This window comes from Theileria annulata, chromosome 3 (genome assembly GCF_000003225.4).
Source record: "Theileria annulata chromosome 3, complete sequence, *** SEQUENCING IN PROGRESS ***".
Lineage (NCBI taxonomy): Eukaryota > Apicomplexa > Aconoidasida > Piroplasmida > Theileriidae > Theileria > Theileria annulata.
The window spans coordinates 1,627,606-1,646,605 of NC_011100.1; the positions used below are offsets into that span (position 1 = coordinate 1,627,606).

At 32.5% G+C, this 19,000-nt stretch overlaps 8 protein-coding genes across 8 annotated transcripts in view, besides 5 other annotated features; 4 read left to right on the top strand and 4 right to left on the bottom strand.

The window, feature by feature from the left end:
* Positions 1 to 4: 4 nt before the first annotated feature.
* TA18095 (clathrin adapter complex-related protein, putative) lies at positions 5 to 1,707 on the top strand (the record flags this gene model as incomplete). Its single annotated transcript, XM_950352.1, has 11 exons — positions 5 to 107; positions 204 to 278; positions 340 to 523; positions 550 to 627; positions 658 to 745; positions 776 to 799; positions 896 to 950; positions 1,030 to 1,237; positions 1,313 to 1,399; positions 1,458 to 1,565; positions 1,605 to 1,707. 11 exons carry the CDS (start codon positions 5 to 7, stop codon positions 1,705 to 1,707), a joined length of 1,113 nt encoding a protein of 370 aa, XP_955445.1.
* Positions 1,708 to 1,823: 116 nt separating this feature from the next.
* Positions 1,824 to 3,516, top strand: TA18100 (malate:quinone oxidoreductase, putative; the record flags this gene model as incomplete). The annotated part of the gene is made up of 6 exons (XM_950353.1): positions 1,824 to 1,887; positions 1,926 to 2,069; positions 2,115 to 2,204; positions 2,237 to 2,342; positions 2,410 to 2,533; positions 2,563 to 3,516. 6 exons carry the CDS (start codon positions 1,824 to 1,826, stop codon positions 3,514 to 3,516), a joined length of 1,482 nt encoding a protein of 493 aa, XP_955446.1.
* An 86-nt stretch (positions 3,517 to 3,602) lies between these two features.
* TA18105 (uncharacterized protein) lies at positions 3,603 to 5,879 on the bottom strand (the record flags this gene model as incomplete). The annotated part of the gene is made up of 3 exons (XM_950354.1): positions 3,603 to 4,073; positions 4,104 to 4,238; positions 4,293 to 5,879. 3 exons carry the CDS (start codon positions 5,877 to 5,879, stop codon positions 3,603 to 3,605), a joined length of 2,193 nt encoding a protein of 730 aa, XP_955447.1.
* Positions 5,880 to 6,248: 369 nt separating this feature from the next.
* On the top strand, positions 6,249 to 7,279 carry TA18110 (uncharacterized protein; the record flags this gene model as incomplete). The annotated part of the gene is made up of 4 exons (XM_950355.1): positions 6,249 to 6,260; positions 6,337 to 6,606; positions 6,761 to 6,997; positions 7,022 to 7,279. The coding sequence occupies 4 exons, from the start codon at positions 6,249 to 6,251 to the stop codon at positions 7,277 to 7,279; spliced, it is 777 nt and encodes a 258-aa protein (XP_955448.1).
* A 346-nt stretch (positions 7,280 to 7,625) lies between these two features.
* Positions 7,626 to 8,798, bottom strand: TA18115 (uncharacterized protein; the record flags this gene model as incomplete). The annotated part of the gene is made up of 1 exon (XM_950356.1): positions 7,626 to 8,798. The coding sequence occupies one exon, from the start codon at positions 8,796 to 8,798 to the stop codon at positions 7,626 to 7,628; it is 1,173 nt and encodes a 390-aa protein (XP_955449.1).
* Positions 8,799 to 8,987: 189 nt separating this feature from the next.
* On the bottom strand, positions 8,988 to 16,205 carry TA18120 (uncharacterized protein; the record flags this gene model as incomplete). The annotated part of the gene is made up of 1 exon (XM_950357.1): positions 8,988 to 16,205. The coding sequence occupies one exon, from the start codon at positions 16,203 to 16,205 to the stop codon at positions 8,988 to 8,990; it is 7,218 nt and encodes a 2,405-aa protein (XP_955450.1).
* A 347-nt stretch (positions 16,206 to 16,552) lies between these two features.
* TA18125 (uncharacterized protein) lies at positions 16,553 to 17,487 on the bottom strand (the record flags this gene model as incomplete). Its single annotated transcript, XM_950358.1, has 7 exons — positions 16,553 to 16,678; positions 16,710 to 16,805; positions 16,836 to 16,904; positions 16,932 to 17,044; positions 17,076 to 17,164; positions 17,198 to 17,287; positions 17,315 to 17,487. The coding sequence occupies 7 exons, from the start codon at positions 17,485 to 17,487 to the stop codon at positions 16,553 to 16,555; spliced, it is 756 nt and encodes a 251-aa protein (XP_955451.1).
* Positions 17,488 to 18,255: 768 nt separating this feature from the next.
* TA18130 (zinc-transport protein, putative) overlaps positions 18,256 to 19,000 on the top strand; it is a gene marked incomplete at both ends in the record, with an annotated part of 1,234 nt that continues 489 nt past the window's right edge. The window contains 3 exons of the mRNA XM_950359.1: positions 18,256 to 18,424; positions 18,518 to 18,688; positions 18,721 to 18,984. Of these exons, the coding sequence (XP_955452.1) occupies positions 18,256 to 18,424; positions 18,518 to 18,688; positions 18,721 to 18,984 (604 nt within the window). The remainder of the gene's footprint in view (positions 18,425 to 18,517; positions 18,689 to 18,720; positions 18,985 to 19,000) is intronic.
* Positions 18,265 to 18,333: a sequence feature (8 probable transmembrane helices predicted for TA18130 by TMHMM2.0 at aa 4-26, 47-69, 89-111, 178-200, 215-237, 244-266, 272-294 and 307-329).
* Positions 18,394 to 18,424: a sequence feature (8 probable transmembrane helices predicted for TA18130 by TMHMM2.0 at aa 4-26, 47-69, 89-111, 178-200, 215-237, 244-266, 272-294 and 307-329).
* Positions 18,518 to 18,555: a sequence feature (8 probable transmembrane helices predicted for TA18130 by TMHMM2.0 at aa 4-26, 47-69, 89-111, 178-200, 215-237, 244-266, 272-294 and 307-329).
* Positions 18,613 to 18,681: a sequence feature (8 probable transmembrane helices predicted for TA18130 by TMHMM2.0 at aa 4-26, 47-69, 89-111, 178-200, 215-237, 244-266, 272-294 and 307-329).
* Positions 18,912 to 18,980: a sequence feature (8 probable transmembrane helices predicted for TA18130 by TMHMM2.0 at aa 4-26, 47-69, 89-111, 178-200, 215-237, 244-266, 272-294 and 307-329).

Genomic DNA, 19,000 nt, shown 5'->3' on the forward strand with positions numbered 1-19,000 from the left:
ACGAATGACTAATTTTAACGTAACTCAAGTGGAGGCCATTTTAATTTTGGGAGAAAATGGTGAAAAAATCGCAGTAAGATATTACAAATTACATCCATCAAGTAAATGTAAGTTAATTCTCTATTAACATGGATAATTTATAAAATAATTAATATAAACTTATATATTGATGTATTTTGGGTTTTATTTCATAAAAATTTTAGTATCATTCTCTGAAGATGAACAAAAGGTATTTGAAAAGAGTCTAGTTGACCAGTTGGAACAAGCCAGAACCTCAGGTATGATCTAGACATTATTTTACAAAATATATCTAATTGTTTGGTTATAATATGGATGTAGAAATTCAACACGATTGCCTTCTGCTAGAGAATCACTTGGTTGTATTTTCAATTGTTGCAGATGTGTACATTGTAGTAGTGGGTCATTTGACTGAAAATGAACTGATCTTGTCACAATTGTGTAAAAATGTTGAGAAAGTATTGGAATACCTGACCAAGTATGTTGATATATATGTTATTTCCTTGTTTGATTCTAATAGCTATATTTCAGCTATGATATTAAAAAGGACTTTGTATACGAAAAACTAGCCTCAGTATTTTTATTATTGGACGATGTAGTCGACGGAGGGTAAGTAATCAAAACAATACTATGGCTTAGAATAATTATGGAAACGGAACATGAAGTTATTATCAAAAGGCTTAAAAGAAAAGAAAATGATTCATCTGATCATGTGCCAGTCAAACAGGTAATTTTTTATAAATTTTAAACCAATTAGGCCATTCATAATGTGAGGAACAACGTCATCATGACACTACTTAATTCATAACCAAATTTAATATATTTCAACATGTATTACACATTAAATATTTCCAATTTCACAAACTTTTTATCAAAGTTTACAAAGTTACAGGCCCGTAATTTCGGAACTAAAAGAGTTACACAGAGAAGAAGTAGTTTATACTAAAATTTTAAAATAATCAGTTCTTATATATCAAATTAGTTTTTTAATCTTAATCTAGAATTTTTTAGGGTTTATGCTGAGGATTATCAGACCTGAAGAGAAGTTTACGGATAAAACCATGACCAATGGTCTCTTTGACAAAAATGACTGTCTTCCTAAATCACTACTCAAAAGCCCAGTAATAAGAAAACTCATTTATGCAAATACCGCCGAATCTATGAAGATTGCGTCAACAATTAAATGGGATGCATACAAGTGTGACGTCAAGGGTGTGAGGTAACATACACATTAATTAATGACACATTGTATTTAATATTATATGTAATTTTGGAATAATTAATTATTATAAAGGTGGCATCCGAGCGGAAGTTGGTTGGTCCAATTTTCAAAGAGAAACTACGAAAATAATTTCTTTGTAAACTGTAAGGCTTATTTCAGGTATCTTCTATATAGAATATTTTTACTTTAATGTAATTGAAACTGATGAATAAATTAGAGTGGAAAAACATGGATTTTTTGAAGCCAAAAAGCTCGCTATCGCATACAGAAAGAGACTTGAATTCGAATACTCACAACTAGAAAAAACATGGGAAATTATAGAAAAGTGAGATCTCACTATAAATAAAATTATAAATAATCTTAGGAAAAGAGAAATGGAAAAAATGGAAAAAATTAAAGCTAAAGAAATAAAGGAACTTGAAGAACAATTTTTCTTATCAGATAATTTAAACTCTTTTGAAACGTAAAATTGTAAAAGTAAATTTCATTAAACTATCTAAACTTTTTGGAGTGTTTAAAGTTCTTCGGCCCAGTAGTGCCACACATATTAATCATTTATTATTGTTTTTGGTGTAATTATTAAATGTTTTCCAATATTTACAACAAATTATTAACAAATATCCCAAGTATTAACTCATTAGAGACAAGTTTGTTAAAATTTTAAGCTCAATAAGTTATTTTTTAGGATTCCTCTCTAAAAGTTTAAATTCAACAACAAGAAACCTCTCAACCAATGTTAACCGACAGAATTCAAAGGAATTCGATGTATTTATAGTCGGAGGAGGAACTACAGGGACCTCCCTCTTCTACACTTTTTCAAAGTTTACAAGTTAGTACAACCACCTTTCTTTCATTAATTTAATTAACATTTTAGACCTGAAAAGGATCGCTCTGTGTGAAAGGAGAGCAGGATATGCACTTTCAGCATCGTATCCCAAAAATAATAGTCAAACCATTCATTGCGGTATGTTCTTAAATGAATCATATTTCACGCAGGAGATATTGAGAGCAATTATACCACTGAATCGGCGAGAAAGGTAAAAAGGGCGGCTGATATTTTGAGGAATTATTTAACTAAATTGCCAAAAGATGTTTTGGATAGGTAAGATTGTTTTGTAATTAAAATCATATAAAATAAACATTTCTATTTTAAATAACATAATGTGTAGTATTGCAAAAGAGGGCCAAAAGATGTTAATTGGAGTTGGAGATGCAGAATGCGAATTTGTAGAAAAGAGATTTAAGCCTTTCAAGGAAATTTTTCCAACAATGGAGTACTTGACTAAGGATCAGGTTTGTATAATAAATAATATAGTGTTTAGATAGCAAAAGCTGAGCCGAATGTGATTTTAAAAAGGAACGGAGAGCCGAGACCAGAATCAGTTAACGCACTTTACGTGGAGAACGAACTCACGACAATAAACTTTCTGAAACTGTCAGAAACGTTCGTGAAAACAGCGGAGAACCCAGATAAGGATCTGGTGACTATGATGAACACGGAAGTTAAGAATGTTGAGAGACTGGAAAATGGATTTAAAGTAAACACTAATAAGGGAGAGTTCTTTTCAAAGTTTGTAATTTTTGGTACTTGCGGATATTCACTACTGTTCGCACATAAAATGGGCTTTGGACTTGAATATAGTGTGCTTCCAGTAGCTGGAAGCTTTTACTTTTCAAAGGACATTTTGAAGGGGAAAGTTTACACAGTTCAGAACCCTTTGCTGCCTTTTGCAGCCATTCACGGAGACCCAGACATTGTCGCTGATAACCAGACAAGACTGGGCCCAACAGCTTTGCCACTTCCTCTCCTCGAGAGGTACAACCTGTCAAGTTTCCCTGACTTTTTGAGGGTCTTCAGGCTGGATCACAGGGTACTGTTAGTTTACTTTGATCTCTTTAAGCAGAGCACGATAAGGAACTATGTTCTTAAAAACTTTTTGTTCGAAGTGCCTTTGCTCTCGAGGTGGCTTTTCTTGAGGGATGCCAGGAAAATCGTTCCATCCCTGAATTACTCAGACATCGTGTATTCTCAAGGATACGGAGGAGTAAGACCTCAGCTAGTTGATAAAAAGAATAGGAAACTCCTGTTTGGTGAGAGTAAAATAAGGTCAGGAGACGGCCTGATATTCAACATTTCCCCCTCTCCAGGCGCTACAACATGTCTTTCAAATGCAGTGGGTGATGCAAGGGAGGTTTGTGAGTTTCTGGGTGGAACTTTATATGAAGACCGTGTTAAAAAGTTTTTGTTAGAAGGCGAGTATGAAGTTACGACCTAGTTTTTGATTTAACTTTCAATATTTTAACTTTTACATGCTCAATTATGTATAAGTTTGTATATACAAGGTAGTGGCTGTATAGTACATTAAAAGTTTATGAGTTTAGAGAAACTTTTATTGTTCATTGGTATTGAGAGACTGTTAAAGATATCTGAGTTTGATCGGGAAGTCCACTCAGATTCACAAAAACGTTGAAACGTCAACTTCACAATTGAGGTGTTCTTGGTCTTAATTTGTAAAAGTCTAGAAATGGGTAGTGTGAGAGTGTAGAAATTTAAAACCACAAATGCATCAACGGCTGATTCAAAGTCTAAAAGCGGTAAAAGCTTGTTTAAGAAAAGATCATCCACAGCCATAGTTGACAGGGTAGTGCCGGAGAGTATATCTGAAAAGCACATCAAATTAGCAATCAGGTTCAAGTACGAGAACTTGATAATATGTAAAACCACGGGGTCACTAATCATTGATGACATAAATGAGGAGTCTTTGGAGTTTAGCCTGAAACTGACCACTGAGACCTTGGAATTAATGGATTTTATCAGCGAGGAAATAATTTTCTAAAAAATAAGTTAAAAACTATGAATTACCTCAACATTGTTTGGCTTGTTATCCTGACTAGAATTCTGCATCACGAATTTCAAGAGCTCAGCCAGATTATGCGATTGTTCGTATGATTCAATATCAAAGTATTCTATGGAGTTCATAGAGAGTAGGAAAAGGACCTATAAAATTATTTAATAAATAAATTTTAAGTGTTAAAATAATAATAAAAATACCTCATCCACTACTAGTGGCAACATATTTGGATCGAATTTAAGCAAGACGTTGAACCATTCAAGTGATTTAAGATCAAATTGCTTTAATGGATCCCAGGTCAAAATTGAAACCTTAACAAAAAATAAAATAACGTTTTTGAGGTTTCCCGCCAAATTTAGGGAATTATATTCAGTTGGATTAGTCTCTTTGAAACTTAAAAATGGTTCCAAACATGCACTGATTGTACAAAACTCCTCTGTGACATCACTCATCAAGTTCGTATCCACTTGATCCAAACTAATTTCATATTCATATAACTCTGATAATTGTGAAAAGGTATAATTCGTGCCCAATTTGACTGTAAACAGGTCTCTGACCTTGTTTGTCAAGTATTCTTTTAAAGAACTGAATTTAAATTTGGCAGAATCTCTTACACTAGTCTTAACAAGGTCATTTTTTATATTAGTAAGACCCTTTAATCTCCTTTCAAATTGTCTTTCAATTGTTTGAGATAAATCCTTTCCCATTTCATCGATATCTTCCAATTCTCCACAGTTGTAGTCCAAATTACTAACTCCTGAAAGTCTGAGAAAATCACAGTATAGCCACCTTCTCATCCGTAGAAGATACTCCATCTCCTCAATCCTATTTTTTTTAATTTTATCAAGAGTTACTAGTAGTGGTTGTAGCTTGGAGCTTACTAAACTTGATAATGTACTTGAAGTTTCCAAAAGATTGGAATAAACTGTTAAATGTTTCTCAAGTTGAGCTTTCTCCATCTCCAATTTTGTTATCTTATCTATATTTTGGTTCAACAATGTCTGGTTAGACTCTAGGTTTCTCTTTAAGATTTGTACTTCAGACAAAGTCGTATCAACAATTTGCGATAATTCTAACTCAATGTCAAAATCTGACTCCACATCTGAAAGCTCATAAAGTGGTACAACATAATCATCAAATTCAACATTATTGGCTGAATTTGAAACCTTTTCATCACTACTTTCTTCAACCATATCGTCCGATTCTTCTATAGATTCAACTTCATCTACAAAGTTCCCCTCGATATCCATACTATAGTCGTCAGATTCCTCATCCTCGTCAGAGTACTCAGATTCATGTTTATCTTCGAAATCTTTATGCTCTTCACCAACCAAATGTGTATCTTCTTGAATTGTTTGAATATTCTTGGCTGGAAATTGATATTTATCAGTGTTTTGTTTAGAGTTTGATAAATCAATACCTTTTTTGAACCTTTTCTTGACGAAAAGGTTAGTCATTTTGGCTTTTCTCAAGTGTATATTGTTTAACTCGTCCTCAACTAATGAATCTGTAAAGCTTAAGTTGTTTATGACCTTTTTATGTGTATTTAAAGGGTGATTTTGGGATAAATCAAGTTTATTTGTTATCGTACCGTCTCTTAAACCCCTTCTGAAACTCACACCAGAATCTTCAATAGAAAAATTAGTTGAATCATCACGTTTTAACAATTCAGTGCCCACCGGACCTGTTTCTGGAGTGTTATTATCATCTGATGTGATATCATTATCAGATTCGTAAGAAAACCCAGAAGGTTTCTTTCTAGCTAGAGAAGATCTTTTTAGAAACATATTTTACAAATTTTAAATATCATACATGGTGTTAGAGCGTAAACTATAAAATAAATAAATAATAAATAAAACAAAGTGAATTAAAGTGTAACAGGAGGATTAAAATGATGTTAACTTTCTCAACAAGTCTTATTTTATTCCATATTCAAAAGTTTATTTAGAAGTAAATAATTTTAATTGTGAAAACAATAATTAGTTTGAATTTTCACAATCCCTTAATGTATGTGTTAATGATTCCCCATGTATATAAATTTATTATAATTTTAAAAGGGTTGTTGACATATATTTTATATTAACGTAAATTATATTTATTTTGTCCTCATTTCTGTTTCATTATAAACAATTTTAATACTAGAACATGCCAAATTAATGTTTAATGGTGTATTATACCAAAATTTATCAATAATCTAGTTGAAAATGGTAATTTATATCTGAATACATTGATTTATCCTTTTAGATTAGAATATCAATTAGAAGACTTGCTGGAGGAGCCGCTAAACCACACTGGGGAGAACCGCCAAAACATAGATGGCAGCCCTTTCTGCTCGATCGTACACATTATGGAGAACATCCAACATATAACGGATTCGTCTTGCTCTTACGTTATTTGAGACCAAGAATAGAGAAGGTATTATCGTCGACTTTCTCAACCCTGTCTTCTCTGTCGCTTTCATTATATAATCCCGTCAAAAGATTAGTTTTAAAACACAACCCAGATATCAGATACGTAAGTTGTTATCTATTTATTCACTGTTTACACCAAATTTTAGCAATTTGTTGCTTTAACTTCATTTTTTTTAACGACGAGAGCTATCACTAACTACTATGGAAATGTATACCAAGGCATAGTTGTAAGTTCAGAGTAGTTTATAGTTCCTTAGGACCTTGGAAACATGTTAATGCTGGGAACTGCAGATGACTTGAATGAGCAAGGGTTTTGGAACTCGATGTCTGAGGATAAGAAGGAAAGAGAGAAATATTTTGAGAAGGAGCAGGACCGCCTAAATAAGCTATGGGAGAGAGCACTTGAAAAGGCCACAGTGAGTGAGAGTTTTGAGGATCTTTGTTCGTTTGTAGTTCCAAAGTCATATGAAGTTCCAACAGGAGTAGTTCCTCCAGTTTCATGTAACAATTATATTTAGATTTTATATTTTAATTTTTATTTTAATATTGGTTTAGGGAGATTTAACATGATTCAGTATGGAAAGGACAATGAAGACAGTCACACCTTTGACACTCCGTCACATGAACAGCCGCTGAGGTCCCTTGCACTCAACTTCACCTATAATAACCTGTCTGGGGACTGGGGAGATTATATTAACAGGCAGGATAATAAAGGACCATTGATGAGGCCTTCAAGACAAATGTTCACTGATATTTTCATACCCGGCACTAAATAATGTAGATTCAACATTTACATAAAAGATATATACAAATATTACTTGAATTTATTTATTAGAATTAAATTTATTTAAAAGATATCAAAGAGTTGAGAATATTGTACATGGAATTAAAGGATTAAGTTTGACTAGATGTTGGATTGATTTTCTATGATTCCGGAAATGAAGTCGTGAACAGTCCTGTTGTTGGAGTAGAGATAGTTTTCAATGGCATAATGAACCCAAGGCTAAACAGAATTTAAAAATTGGTGAGTACCTCCATGTATTGTTGTCTTTGCTCTAATTTTTTGTGAGTAAATGGTTTGCAGTTTTTAAACTCCTTGTTTTCAATGAAGGTTGAAATGAACTAAAAAAATAAATGAGTAAGATAATAAACCTTTTTCGGGTCAAGTGAGAAGCTGGAATATAAATTCCGTAGGTGAATTAGCTCAATAACCTCGTTTTCGGCAGAGCTAATTTGAGAATCAAGTTCACTTTGTTTTTCATCTTTTTTGATGGGATTTGTTAAGGACGACTCCAGTGTTAAATCGTAAAGGGTCTCGTTATCCTCTGGAGTGCCACTGAGTTTTACGTGGTGGCTTAGTTTAACGGGCCTTGGCGGAAATAAATGTTCCCTCAGAAGTGCCGGAACCTCGGAGATTTTGACATGTTTAGAATCCGTTGAGAACAAACCCTTGAGAACTTCATCTAGAGTTAAGAGAACCTCCTCGCCCTCCTTTTCCACAAACAATTTGTTCTTGAACCCGTAAGACCATATGGACTTTGTTATGGTCGGTAAGTTGACCTTCATTAGGTCAGGATTAAAATCACCCTCGTCGAGATTGTAGTAAATGAACTCGTAGAGATTCTGAGAAACGGAGTATACTGGGATTGTCTGACGAGGGAAGAGGTAAATCTGAATTTCGCAATCTTCAAACCCAAGCCTATTTACGTGTAACTCATCAAATCCGTTGAAACTTGGCTGGAATGAATCCGGGTTATTTATAGAGTTATGGAGGTCTGGATTAGGACTACTGAGATTATTCACATTTTGTAAATTTGATGAAAAATTAATATTTGGAGAGTGCATTTTGGTAGAGGGCATGCTCTTATTTGTATTTGCCTTCTTATGGTTATAAAGATTCACTTTTTCTTCGAAAATCAAATCTCTGTTCCATACAACTATACCGGAAGGCGTGTCGATCATTATATTGTTAAAGTACTTTGTCAGTGGAACTTCAATTTCCTCCTCATCTCCGTTTTCGTCATTTTCTAGGTCTAATGCTTTGATGTAGATGGTATATCTTGAAGGTGGTACATTTGAGTATGAGAAGTTTGGTGGCTTTTTATCCTGGTCCTCGTATGTGTTGTAAATTTTGATTCTGACCTTGATTGGTTTGGAAGTAGGGTCGTAAAGTTGACAATTTTGTTGTTGTTGTATTAGTCGATCGAGATGTTTTTCGATACTGGTGAGTTTCTGCAGAAATTGATATTCCTCAGGGTGTGTTTCCTTTAGGTGTTCCAAGTTTAAATCAGACATCTAAAGAGTTTGATAATGTACATTAATTTGTTAAAATAATTTATTTACACAATTTTGACAATAAATTACAACATTTAATTAATTTATTTAAACTTGTTTTCCCAAACCACAACTCTATAACACAATATCACAATTATAATTAATAATCCAAATAAATATATAAATAAAAAATAAATTAATGATAAAATCTCATGTATAGATTCCTAGTATTGAATCTAAGTTCAAGAGGCTTGTCAATAATGTTGTAAAGAGTGTTTTATGTGTATAGTTAAATTGCTTGACAAATGATGGGACTTGCTCCAATTGTTGTGGATTTAGAAACTCTACTGAGTTTACTCTTGGTTGCGATGGTACTGAGCCTCCGTTTGCTGTGCAAACCTTGGCTAATTTTTCAATTACTTTTCTGATTTCCTCTGTATTTTCCAACTTCAGTGACGTTCCCGGGTTAAACATACTCACTTCCGGTGAATTCTCATTCAACCCTACTGCATTTGGTAAGCTTACTAACGACAAAATGTACTCTAGCAATATCACACAACAGTCCAGTGTCACAACCTTCAACATCAACATCCCACTCAACCTATCATCCAACCCTAAATTTAGTCCATCCTCAACTGAGTTAAACTTGTCAACTGCGGAAGCATTTTTTAAAAATGAGCTTGTGTAATTTATGTAGTTCGAATAATATTTGAGGAATCTTAGGAGCTGCTCTGAACATTTGAGCATGACTTGGAAGAGTAACTTAACTAGTTCAAGTGCTCTTGTTTTGATGGGCACATGAGATGTGAAATTGAGGTTCATTTCAAAGGCTCCCAGCTCTGGAAAAAACGTCTGTAGACATAAAAGTACTGCAAGCCAATTCAGGCTTGAATCTAAATGGCTTGAGAAGTGATTAAGAAGACTTGGGACTAACTTTGGTATTGATGAGGCTAGCGGGAATTTGCAGTGTACATCTGCCAAAATTAGCGAAAAATTATCCTTGTATCTGTTAATTGCTCTGTAATCTGACAACAGCCACAGGAATGTTATTCTGTAAATTCTCAATAGACAACAAATGTAAACTGTTCCTTCATCCTCGTCATCACTTTGGTCTTCCTGATCCAATTTGATATCTGGACTCAGGAGTGAAGTTGCGTGTGATAACAATATGTCAGAATACTGGTTGAGCCATGTGATAATGGCGTTCCTAGTCTTGATTGAGGTGGTCGACAACAAATGTTCCAGGATGAACATGGTTGGTAGAAGTAAGCCTGCAGTTTTATTACTAAATACTGATAAAAATGTACACTTGAGGAACATGTCAGAGAGGTTTTCATTTTCGTTCACCTTGATGCTGAACCAGAATGAATTAAATTGATGCAATGTGCAGACACTATTTAGTACGTTTAGTGCTCCCATTAAAAGTTCCATACAAAGCATACATGGCGTGTTTAATATACATTCATTGCATAGGTAAAAGTTAACCATGAGCCTACTTGTCACCAGATCCTTCAGATTCTCAACACTGATTGTACCCACAAGTCCATATTCCAGAGTGCCACTATCAAACTCCACCTTGTTAGCTTCAAATGTTCCTAATCCTCTAATCAGTGATGATAACAACTTCAAGGCCTCAACTGTACAATTCGGACTACTCTTTTCCAGTGAAAAGTATAAACTTTCAATACATCTAAATCTATAATATTTTACATCCTCTTTGAAATTTTCAGATTCCATTTCATAATCCTGATTAAAATTCTCTACTGCATCGAGTTCCCTTACATTTCTATATTCCATACTAGTATTAACACCAACTGATTTATAACATGTGAAAATATGCCCCAAGACTTCAATATCGTGATAAACTGAATAATTTCTAGTTGAATCTTCAAATAACATGTTCAATATCATTTTCCTATTACTCTGATGTGATAAGTGTGAAATTAGCATCTTCATTATATTATCTCCCATCCCAACTCTTCCAATATTACCAAATTTATCCACATCTTGTAAATTATTCTTGAAATTTTTGTAAAAACTACTGAAAGGTGTTATGTTGATAAAGTAGTTTATCACATTATATATCTTAGCCTTTAGAATTGGATGATTATCAGTTTGCAATAAATAATTCACTAGCTGTATTAGGACATTCACAACCACGTTGAAATCTTTATTAGCATACAATCTCTTCACAACACTCAGTTGTAACATAAACTTGATCTCGTACTCTCTTTCACGGCCCTCCATGTAGTCGAAAACAACATCAAACTTGAGAATTTCTAACCTTTCATACATTTTAAGCAACTTTTCAAACAGAAATGAAAATGCCATCATGTAACTGTTATACATTTCCACCAATGTCGAGTACTCTTCATCTTCAGGTGAATTTTGTGATAGTAGTCTTGTTACCAACTCGTTGTTGTGGACAGGGTATGAATTGACGTTCCAAATTCTCTTCAAACTCGTAACATCAAATTTCTCCATGCGATCTAGCAAATTTTCATACAACACTTTCTCGTATTCGCAGAAATTATCAATTAGTTCATTTACCAAATTGGTGTAATCTAAATCTACTCGCTCCAATAAACACATGATTTCCTCGTTCTCCTTTTGGCTTTGATCCATTGTCTCATCAGTTCCATAATCCTCCAAAACATATTTTACACTCTCTTCCTTTAGAAACCCAGTATCTCGCTCAGCATTTGTTTTGTGTATTTTATTCAAAATACCAGAGTAGGTCGTTATAATCTCAACCATGTATGCCAATTTTGAATACTGTATGATGTTATAATTATAACTATTTCTTTCAAACTTGATGTTATTTGTGTCCTCAAATATCGAGGGCCAGGTGAGCAGTAAAAGCTTGGAGTAATGTTTCTTCGAGACTAGGTTCAGTATTATTGAGAGCATATACACCTTGTGCCAGCTATTTTCCTCCCAATTCTGTCTGCATGACTTCACCATAGCCGAAAATAACCTATCGTCAACAACCTTGAATTGTAGTTCTGGGTCTAGGGAAAAGAAGTACGTCACCATTGTCTTGAATGTACACGTGTTCATATGTCTCAGGTTTGAAAATGACGAGATCTGATCATAGTCTACTTGAACCAATTTTTTAATCTTATTGTACAACATTAAATCTTCCCTTTCCATATCAGTGTCGTTGATCACGTAGTAAAATTCCCTTTCTCTCGACTTGGCAAAGTTATCTGTGCTGTATAAATCAAACGTAGCTTTATTCAAATAACACTTGAACCTTGTGAGCAACTTGTTATTCAGATACAAACTGCAGTTCCTATTCATAAACTGGAGTAAAATGTACAATGTCTTAATCCTCAACTCGGTGTCTCTAGTCGATAGGTTTCCCACGAAATCACACTTTAAATCAGGTGAATAAGACGATAACCCATCTAAAAATGCTTCGTGTGCCATCAATAGTGATAGTGGTCTCTGATTAAAATCTATGTTATTGCACACATCACATCCTGATCTTTTCTGGATACTCTTAACTTCATATTTACCATCACCATTCCCTTGCAGGAGCTGTATTTTATTCAAAAACCATGTGAACTTTTTAGTATTTTTACTCTCTACGTTTTTGTGAACCAATTGCTCCTGACCACATGTAGACTTACAATTTGGACACTTATTTTCAAGGTTAAATTTCGAGATTTTGTGCAGCGACATTACTATGAAATCCCTTTTGAACACATTGCATACTAAAGATACTGCTGTCGTCAGTTTTGCTTCCGTTGCACACTTTACTAACAAATATGTTACTGAACTACCTGGGAGTAGAATTTGCTCATACAGATATTGTGTTGCTTTCGACTTGTTTAACAGCCCCAATGGCCCCTTGGACACTATTAGCATGAAGTTGAACACGTTGTCCAGCATTGCATAATAATCCAGTTCTGGGTAACTTGTAACTTCACTCATCGTATCAATCACCAATGTGTAGTTGCGACTTGTTCTAGTACCATTTTCAAGTGAATTTCCGTTTCCAATCATTTGTTTATCTCCCTTGTAACTTGACGTCACAGTATCCAACATAAAAATAGTATACTTTGTCAGCTCAAACAAATAATCGTAATCCTCGTACACTGAATACCTATCCTTGAATGGCAGGTATAATGTCAGTGAAGTAACGCAGTACATTAAATTAGACAACTCATAATAATTAAGTTTCCTACCAAGTGTGCTTGATGGTTCTTGGAGTAATTGCGTTAGTTTTACCAGTGAAAGTTTACATGATTTGTGGTCTGTAACATGTACTGACGCTATACTTCTCAATATACTTCCTACCAGCAACTCAGTTCCATCCACGTATGGATTTGACAGTATGTTAAAGAGTACATCCAGATACGTATGATTTCCAAACTTTACGTTTAATATATTTTCCATCTCAAATCCCTTTCTCCAGTCCTTATTCTTACCACTATTACCATTCTGATTACCTTTTATTAACTGCATTTTGTGATTTAAGTCTGCATTTGACAACAGTGGGTCTAATGTTACCACTAGCTTGAAAACCAATGAAGACACTTCTATTAAACCGAACGGTATTGAGGTCCCCAATCCCAAATTACTCAACGCTTTTCTAACTTCTTTCGGTGTATTCACTAGTGGGAATGTATATAACCTTGAACACAAATGATGTTCAACTTTTGTCCCCTTGAATAAATTCTCCTGTTTCAAGCCCTTGATTCTATATTTTTCAACGTCTTTTAAATAATCTTCTCTATACTTCACTGTGGTGTTGTCAACTAGATGTGTTGACGGACTTAAAGAATGTTGCGATTTAAAATAGTCTTTTAGATATGATGTTGTATCTTCAAATGTTGGAGTGTATGCTGAGTTTATAATTTCACTAGTCACTGTTGTATTAATCTTGAGTGCCTCTTCTGAACTTTCAATTCGATCATCTCTCGCTATGATTTGCTGATATACAAGCTCGTATAGTAGGTCGAAATCTCCTCGGTTTAAACTTCTCAACTGAGTTACTACTCTCTGTAAAAGGTATGGGAACTGCATATCGGTACTGAACCCTGAATTTAAAAATGTCACAAGCTGGTCTGAAACCTTTTGGAATCCTGCTAAAAACACTGAGAACTCTAACAAAGCTATCATCAACTTAGGGTACGTTTCCACAAAAATGCTTCTGTTATTACATGCCGCTGAAACTAGCTCTAAAAGTGCGGTGTTTCTATCATACCAACTAAATCCTCTATTTGGAAATAGTAACAAATGTTCCAAATCTTTTGAATTCAAACTTATCATATCCTTACCAACTTCATCTGATTTATACACTTCGTAGTGATGTAACTTATACATTTTATAGGAACTAGGTAATTTGGTATTAAGTTGACCTTGTAGTTGATTTTGTAGTTCACTAAAATATCTGAAATCCATTAATTTATAATTTGATGTGGAAGATTTCACCCTGAAATACTCATAATTATAATTTTTGTGATTATGTATGAATAATAGTGAGCTTTTGTCTGGGATTAGGCACTTGTAAGACTCAACTACGCTCTTGTACACCTTGAATAGAAACTCTGCATCTCTTTCAGTGTAAATCTTTGAAAATAGCTGGAGCACATTTATCAAAGTTGTTCCTGGGTCTCTAAAAATCGCTGTATTAACTTCATCTTCAACCACTTGTCTTGACAACTCCTCCAATTTACGTTTACACATGATTTCGTAGTTTATCAAGTCATACCATGTCTTACTCAGAGCTTCTCCTTGTGTGAAAAGACTCGAAAACGTAAACCTGAGCAACTTCGTGTATATCTGCAAATAACCTATATCGAACTTTTCCCTATTTTCAAGAAATTGTTCGTACACTTTCAAGAACACCCAGAGCACGTTACTGCTAAAGCCTTCCAGTATCTTATCTTTATCTTTAGAATACACTCCGTAAACAACAAAATCAAGGACCAACTCAACTTCTGAATACAACTCCCTCGTCTCTTCAAGCTCCTTGATCTTTTTTGAATCAAACCTTTCCAATTTAAGTTTATTCTCATCTACGTTTGGATAATTAAACTTGAGATTTGAACCAACTTTCAAATTCTGTACATTTTCCGATTTCATATTTACAATTTCTGGTGTCAAATTTTGACAAAGTGAACCTCTGAAGAACAACAGTTCTGGATCCTTTTTAAAAATTCCAAGATACTTTTCATCCAAAAAAGATAAATTAAGGTTCTGGTCTATTCTTTTAATGTTTGTATTCAACATGACAATGAGTAGATTACATAATTTCCACGTCATTTTGTTGTCTGTGAGTCGATCGAGATCCCTTGTTGTTATCCACACCATGACTGATCTAGGTGATTTTGGATAAAACCCACTAATATCATCCCCTGTATAATTTTCAAAAAGCATCATCAGGCTATTTCCAAACTCTGGAAAGTTGAACATCTTTGTAAAATCAAACACGTGAGGCATAAATGAGACCAAATACTTCAAATCACTTTCCATTGGTGAGAAGACCATATAGTAAGAGGACAACAACTCAAAGAGTGTGTTCAGGTACAAAGAGTTATGCTTAAACACAAGCTCATAATCTGGTTTATCACGGATCATTGGATCTCTATTAATGCTTAGTTGATGTTCTGGTGCCTTTCCTGATTTATATTCGTAAAATTTATTGGTTACATCAATTGAGGACAAAAGTAGGATGAATAGGTTCCTAACTAAGCCTCTATCAGTCAAGTTTTTTAAAATATCAATTGCTTCTGGGAACACTTCGTCTGGTTCAAACTTATCTTTATATTCTACGTTTGTAAATGAGAAGAGCGATATGATACTCCTGAGCTGGAATAATGTTTGTCTGAAGAGCATGTTCTCTATTATTGTGAACTCTGGCATATGCTGGCTATCGTTGACTCCATAGTAGAACAAGCCTTCGTACAACAATTCAGAGCATAGAAACTGATCCACATTACATATTTTACTGAAATCTTCAATCTTATCCAAATTTTCCAGTAAATCCTTAAACCTTGTACTTACATATTGTGAAAGTTGTTCTCTAGTAACATTTAATCTTCTTTTTGGTACTAATCTTGGTCTATGGAAATCTCCTTTTGTCATACAATCAATTATTGCGATTTTTAGAGTTGCTAAATTAGTTTTCAAATTCACATCATTGCTTGGATCACACAAATCTTCAAAGTCTTCATCTGACTCAGTCAACTCATCTGATTCACTCTCCTTCAAATCATTTTCCTTTACTAAATGTTTTGGTAAACATTTATTCCAGAACTTGTAAAAGAAGCCTGGTTTGTAATTATCTTCTGTTTTAGTCTTGGGACCCTTCCTTTTTGAAAATCTTCTTAGATGTTTTAAACATGAGTAAACCAGCTCATAATTTCCGTTACACCACTGAAGAGCGTTTTCATCTAAACCAAAGGCTGTATCCATATCCTAGAAAATGATGTGGAGGCGCCTGTTTTCAAAAACCTACAGAATGAACGGCGGTGTTGTATAAAATAAAACACTCATTATACAATTTTTAAAATATTTTAATTCCAAGAATTTATTTAAAAAAATTATGAATAAAATTTTCATAAAAGATTCACATGAAGTTTCATGATAGATTTGAATCTATAAATATTTTGCGATAGAATAACAATTAAATTATAATTTTATAAAACAACAAAACTACATATAATTAAAATTTTTTCCATATATTTATTGTTTTATACTCCCCACCCAAGTATTAACATATATTTAACAAATAAAATTTTATTATGTAAGATATTTATAGTTTATTTGTTAGAAGATTTTTTATATAAATGTATCAAAGGCATTGGAACATTTTTGATAATTTTTTTAACATTTTCTTTGGAAATGATAACATGTGTTTCACATCCTATTGGTGTGTATACAGTTACCTATAATTAAAATTAACTTTTATTAATTTACCCCTACTAATATCATTACACATCCTGGCATCATTTCATTAACATATGAATCTATATCTTCTCTATATACAATTCCTGTTATTTTATCACATTGGTCCTAAATTTTAATTAATTTATGAAATCTTACAGTGAGTATTACTAGAATGTTAGGTTCCAAAATAACAAATGAATCAATCATTACAACAAGACAATCAGCCTATAATATATAATAGTGTTAAAATACTTTATAAGCTCTTTTAGTTTGGTTAATTACTTTATCAATACTATATTTTTTGGAAAAATAGTCTCCAAATGGTTCAGAATCATCATAGTCACTATATGAATCCTTATTAACATCTAAACAACAATAAAGAGTTTCAATAATTACCTTCGGGTACTATTAAACTAATCCCTTTGGTCCAACATTCTGTTTTATATGCTTCTAAATTTTCCTTTTCAGTTGGAGACTCTTCATACCTAAATAATGAAAATATATTTATATGAAATTACTGTTCTTCGATAAAGTAATATTGTCCTCTAGAACCTGCTGGTCCTAGTAATTGAAATGATAAGTTAGGTGTAGACTCTCCTGGTAATGTACTGAAAAATATTAAAGTATTAAAATACCTTGAATAGTTAACTGGTGTAAAAGCTATATCTTCTTGTACTTGGACTTTTTTATATCCAAAATGACTATGTAGCTGTGAATTCTTGAAAGGTACATTTGGATCCAAACAGCTTACAATTGGTAATATTTCAGAGAATAATGATTCATCTAAATCATTATCAACCAGACCCATAATCCTCTAAACAAACAACACTCAAGGTAATTTTTACAAATTTAACAACTATTTTACAAACTTTAACAATAATATTTTACAATTAATGTACAACAATTTTAATTAATATTACAACAAATTTAATTAATATTACAACAAATTTAATTAATATTACAACAAATTTAATTAATATTACAAAGATTCGACAATTAATTTACAACATCATTTAACAATTTTATACATTTAACAAAATTAAACTGAGTGTGTAACATAATTTACAAGATTTATATTACATTGGATAAGTTTCATTTATTTATCTTCATTTTAAAAACATATATAGTTAACATATTATAAAACAATTAAAATGATCATAATTGTTGGAAGGGTAAAGTTAATAGATTCCAAAAAATCAATAATCATAAAAATAATAAATAAACATAAATATAACTAATAATATAAACTAATTAATGATTTAAATTAATATATTATTAATAATTGTAATGTAAATTTGTATATGCTTATAATGACAGATATGCAGAGTCATATTAGATTCTAAATTAATCTTTACTATTGAAATTAATTAAAGGTAATCTTAAATATGTTATATTATAGTTTCTAGATGTTTTAATGTATTTTTTTTAAAATGGATGGGGTCATACTGATTTATAATTATATTTTATATATACATTTTCTTAATTGTATTATTTAAATTAATTATAATATTTTTCTTTATCGCAACTTTCTTGTTTTTATTAATTTAATTTTGTTGATGGATATTTTAAAATAGAGATGAATATTATTCTATCGAAATTTCTTGCTAGTTCTTGTTTATTTGGTTCTGCCATTATTGGATGTTTTATTCCATCCATTATAAGAAAAAGTATTAAAAATGGTGTTTCCGAATCTAAAACCTCAAAAAAAGAGGGAATCATGTGTCTCTGTAATTGCCTTGCAGCAGGTAATATATAAACTAATCTCATATATATACTATTATATCTATACTATCTTATATATATCTATACTATTATTTATTTATTAATGGATTGATTAGGTTTTATAATGGGTATGAGTTTTTTGCATATGTTTCCAGAGACTGTAGAACAATGTTCTTCAAATGGATTAATTATAATGATAAAGGAGAATAAATTAAATCTGGCATTTGTTATAATGCTTTCATCATTTTCAATCATGTTATTTTTGGAACGTGTTCTATCCTTTGGAAGTTTGTTATATAATTATTAATAGATTATTTAGGGACACCTTGTTGTTCAGTATTTAATGATTGTAAGGACGATATAAAATGCTGTGTATCAATTGATGAAGAATCTCTTGTTAGTTGTGGAATCAAGAATGAAGAAAATATTAGTCATGCTGAACATTGTAAACCTTGTAATTCTCCAAGATATAAACATAAACATTCACAAATCCTTGCAACTATTAAAAATCTTCTTTGTCCCATTTGTGATTGTAATGGACTTTGTATAACATTAGCACTTTTTTTACATTCTGTTTTTGAAGGTAAATTTTTAGACTT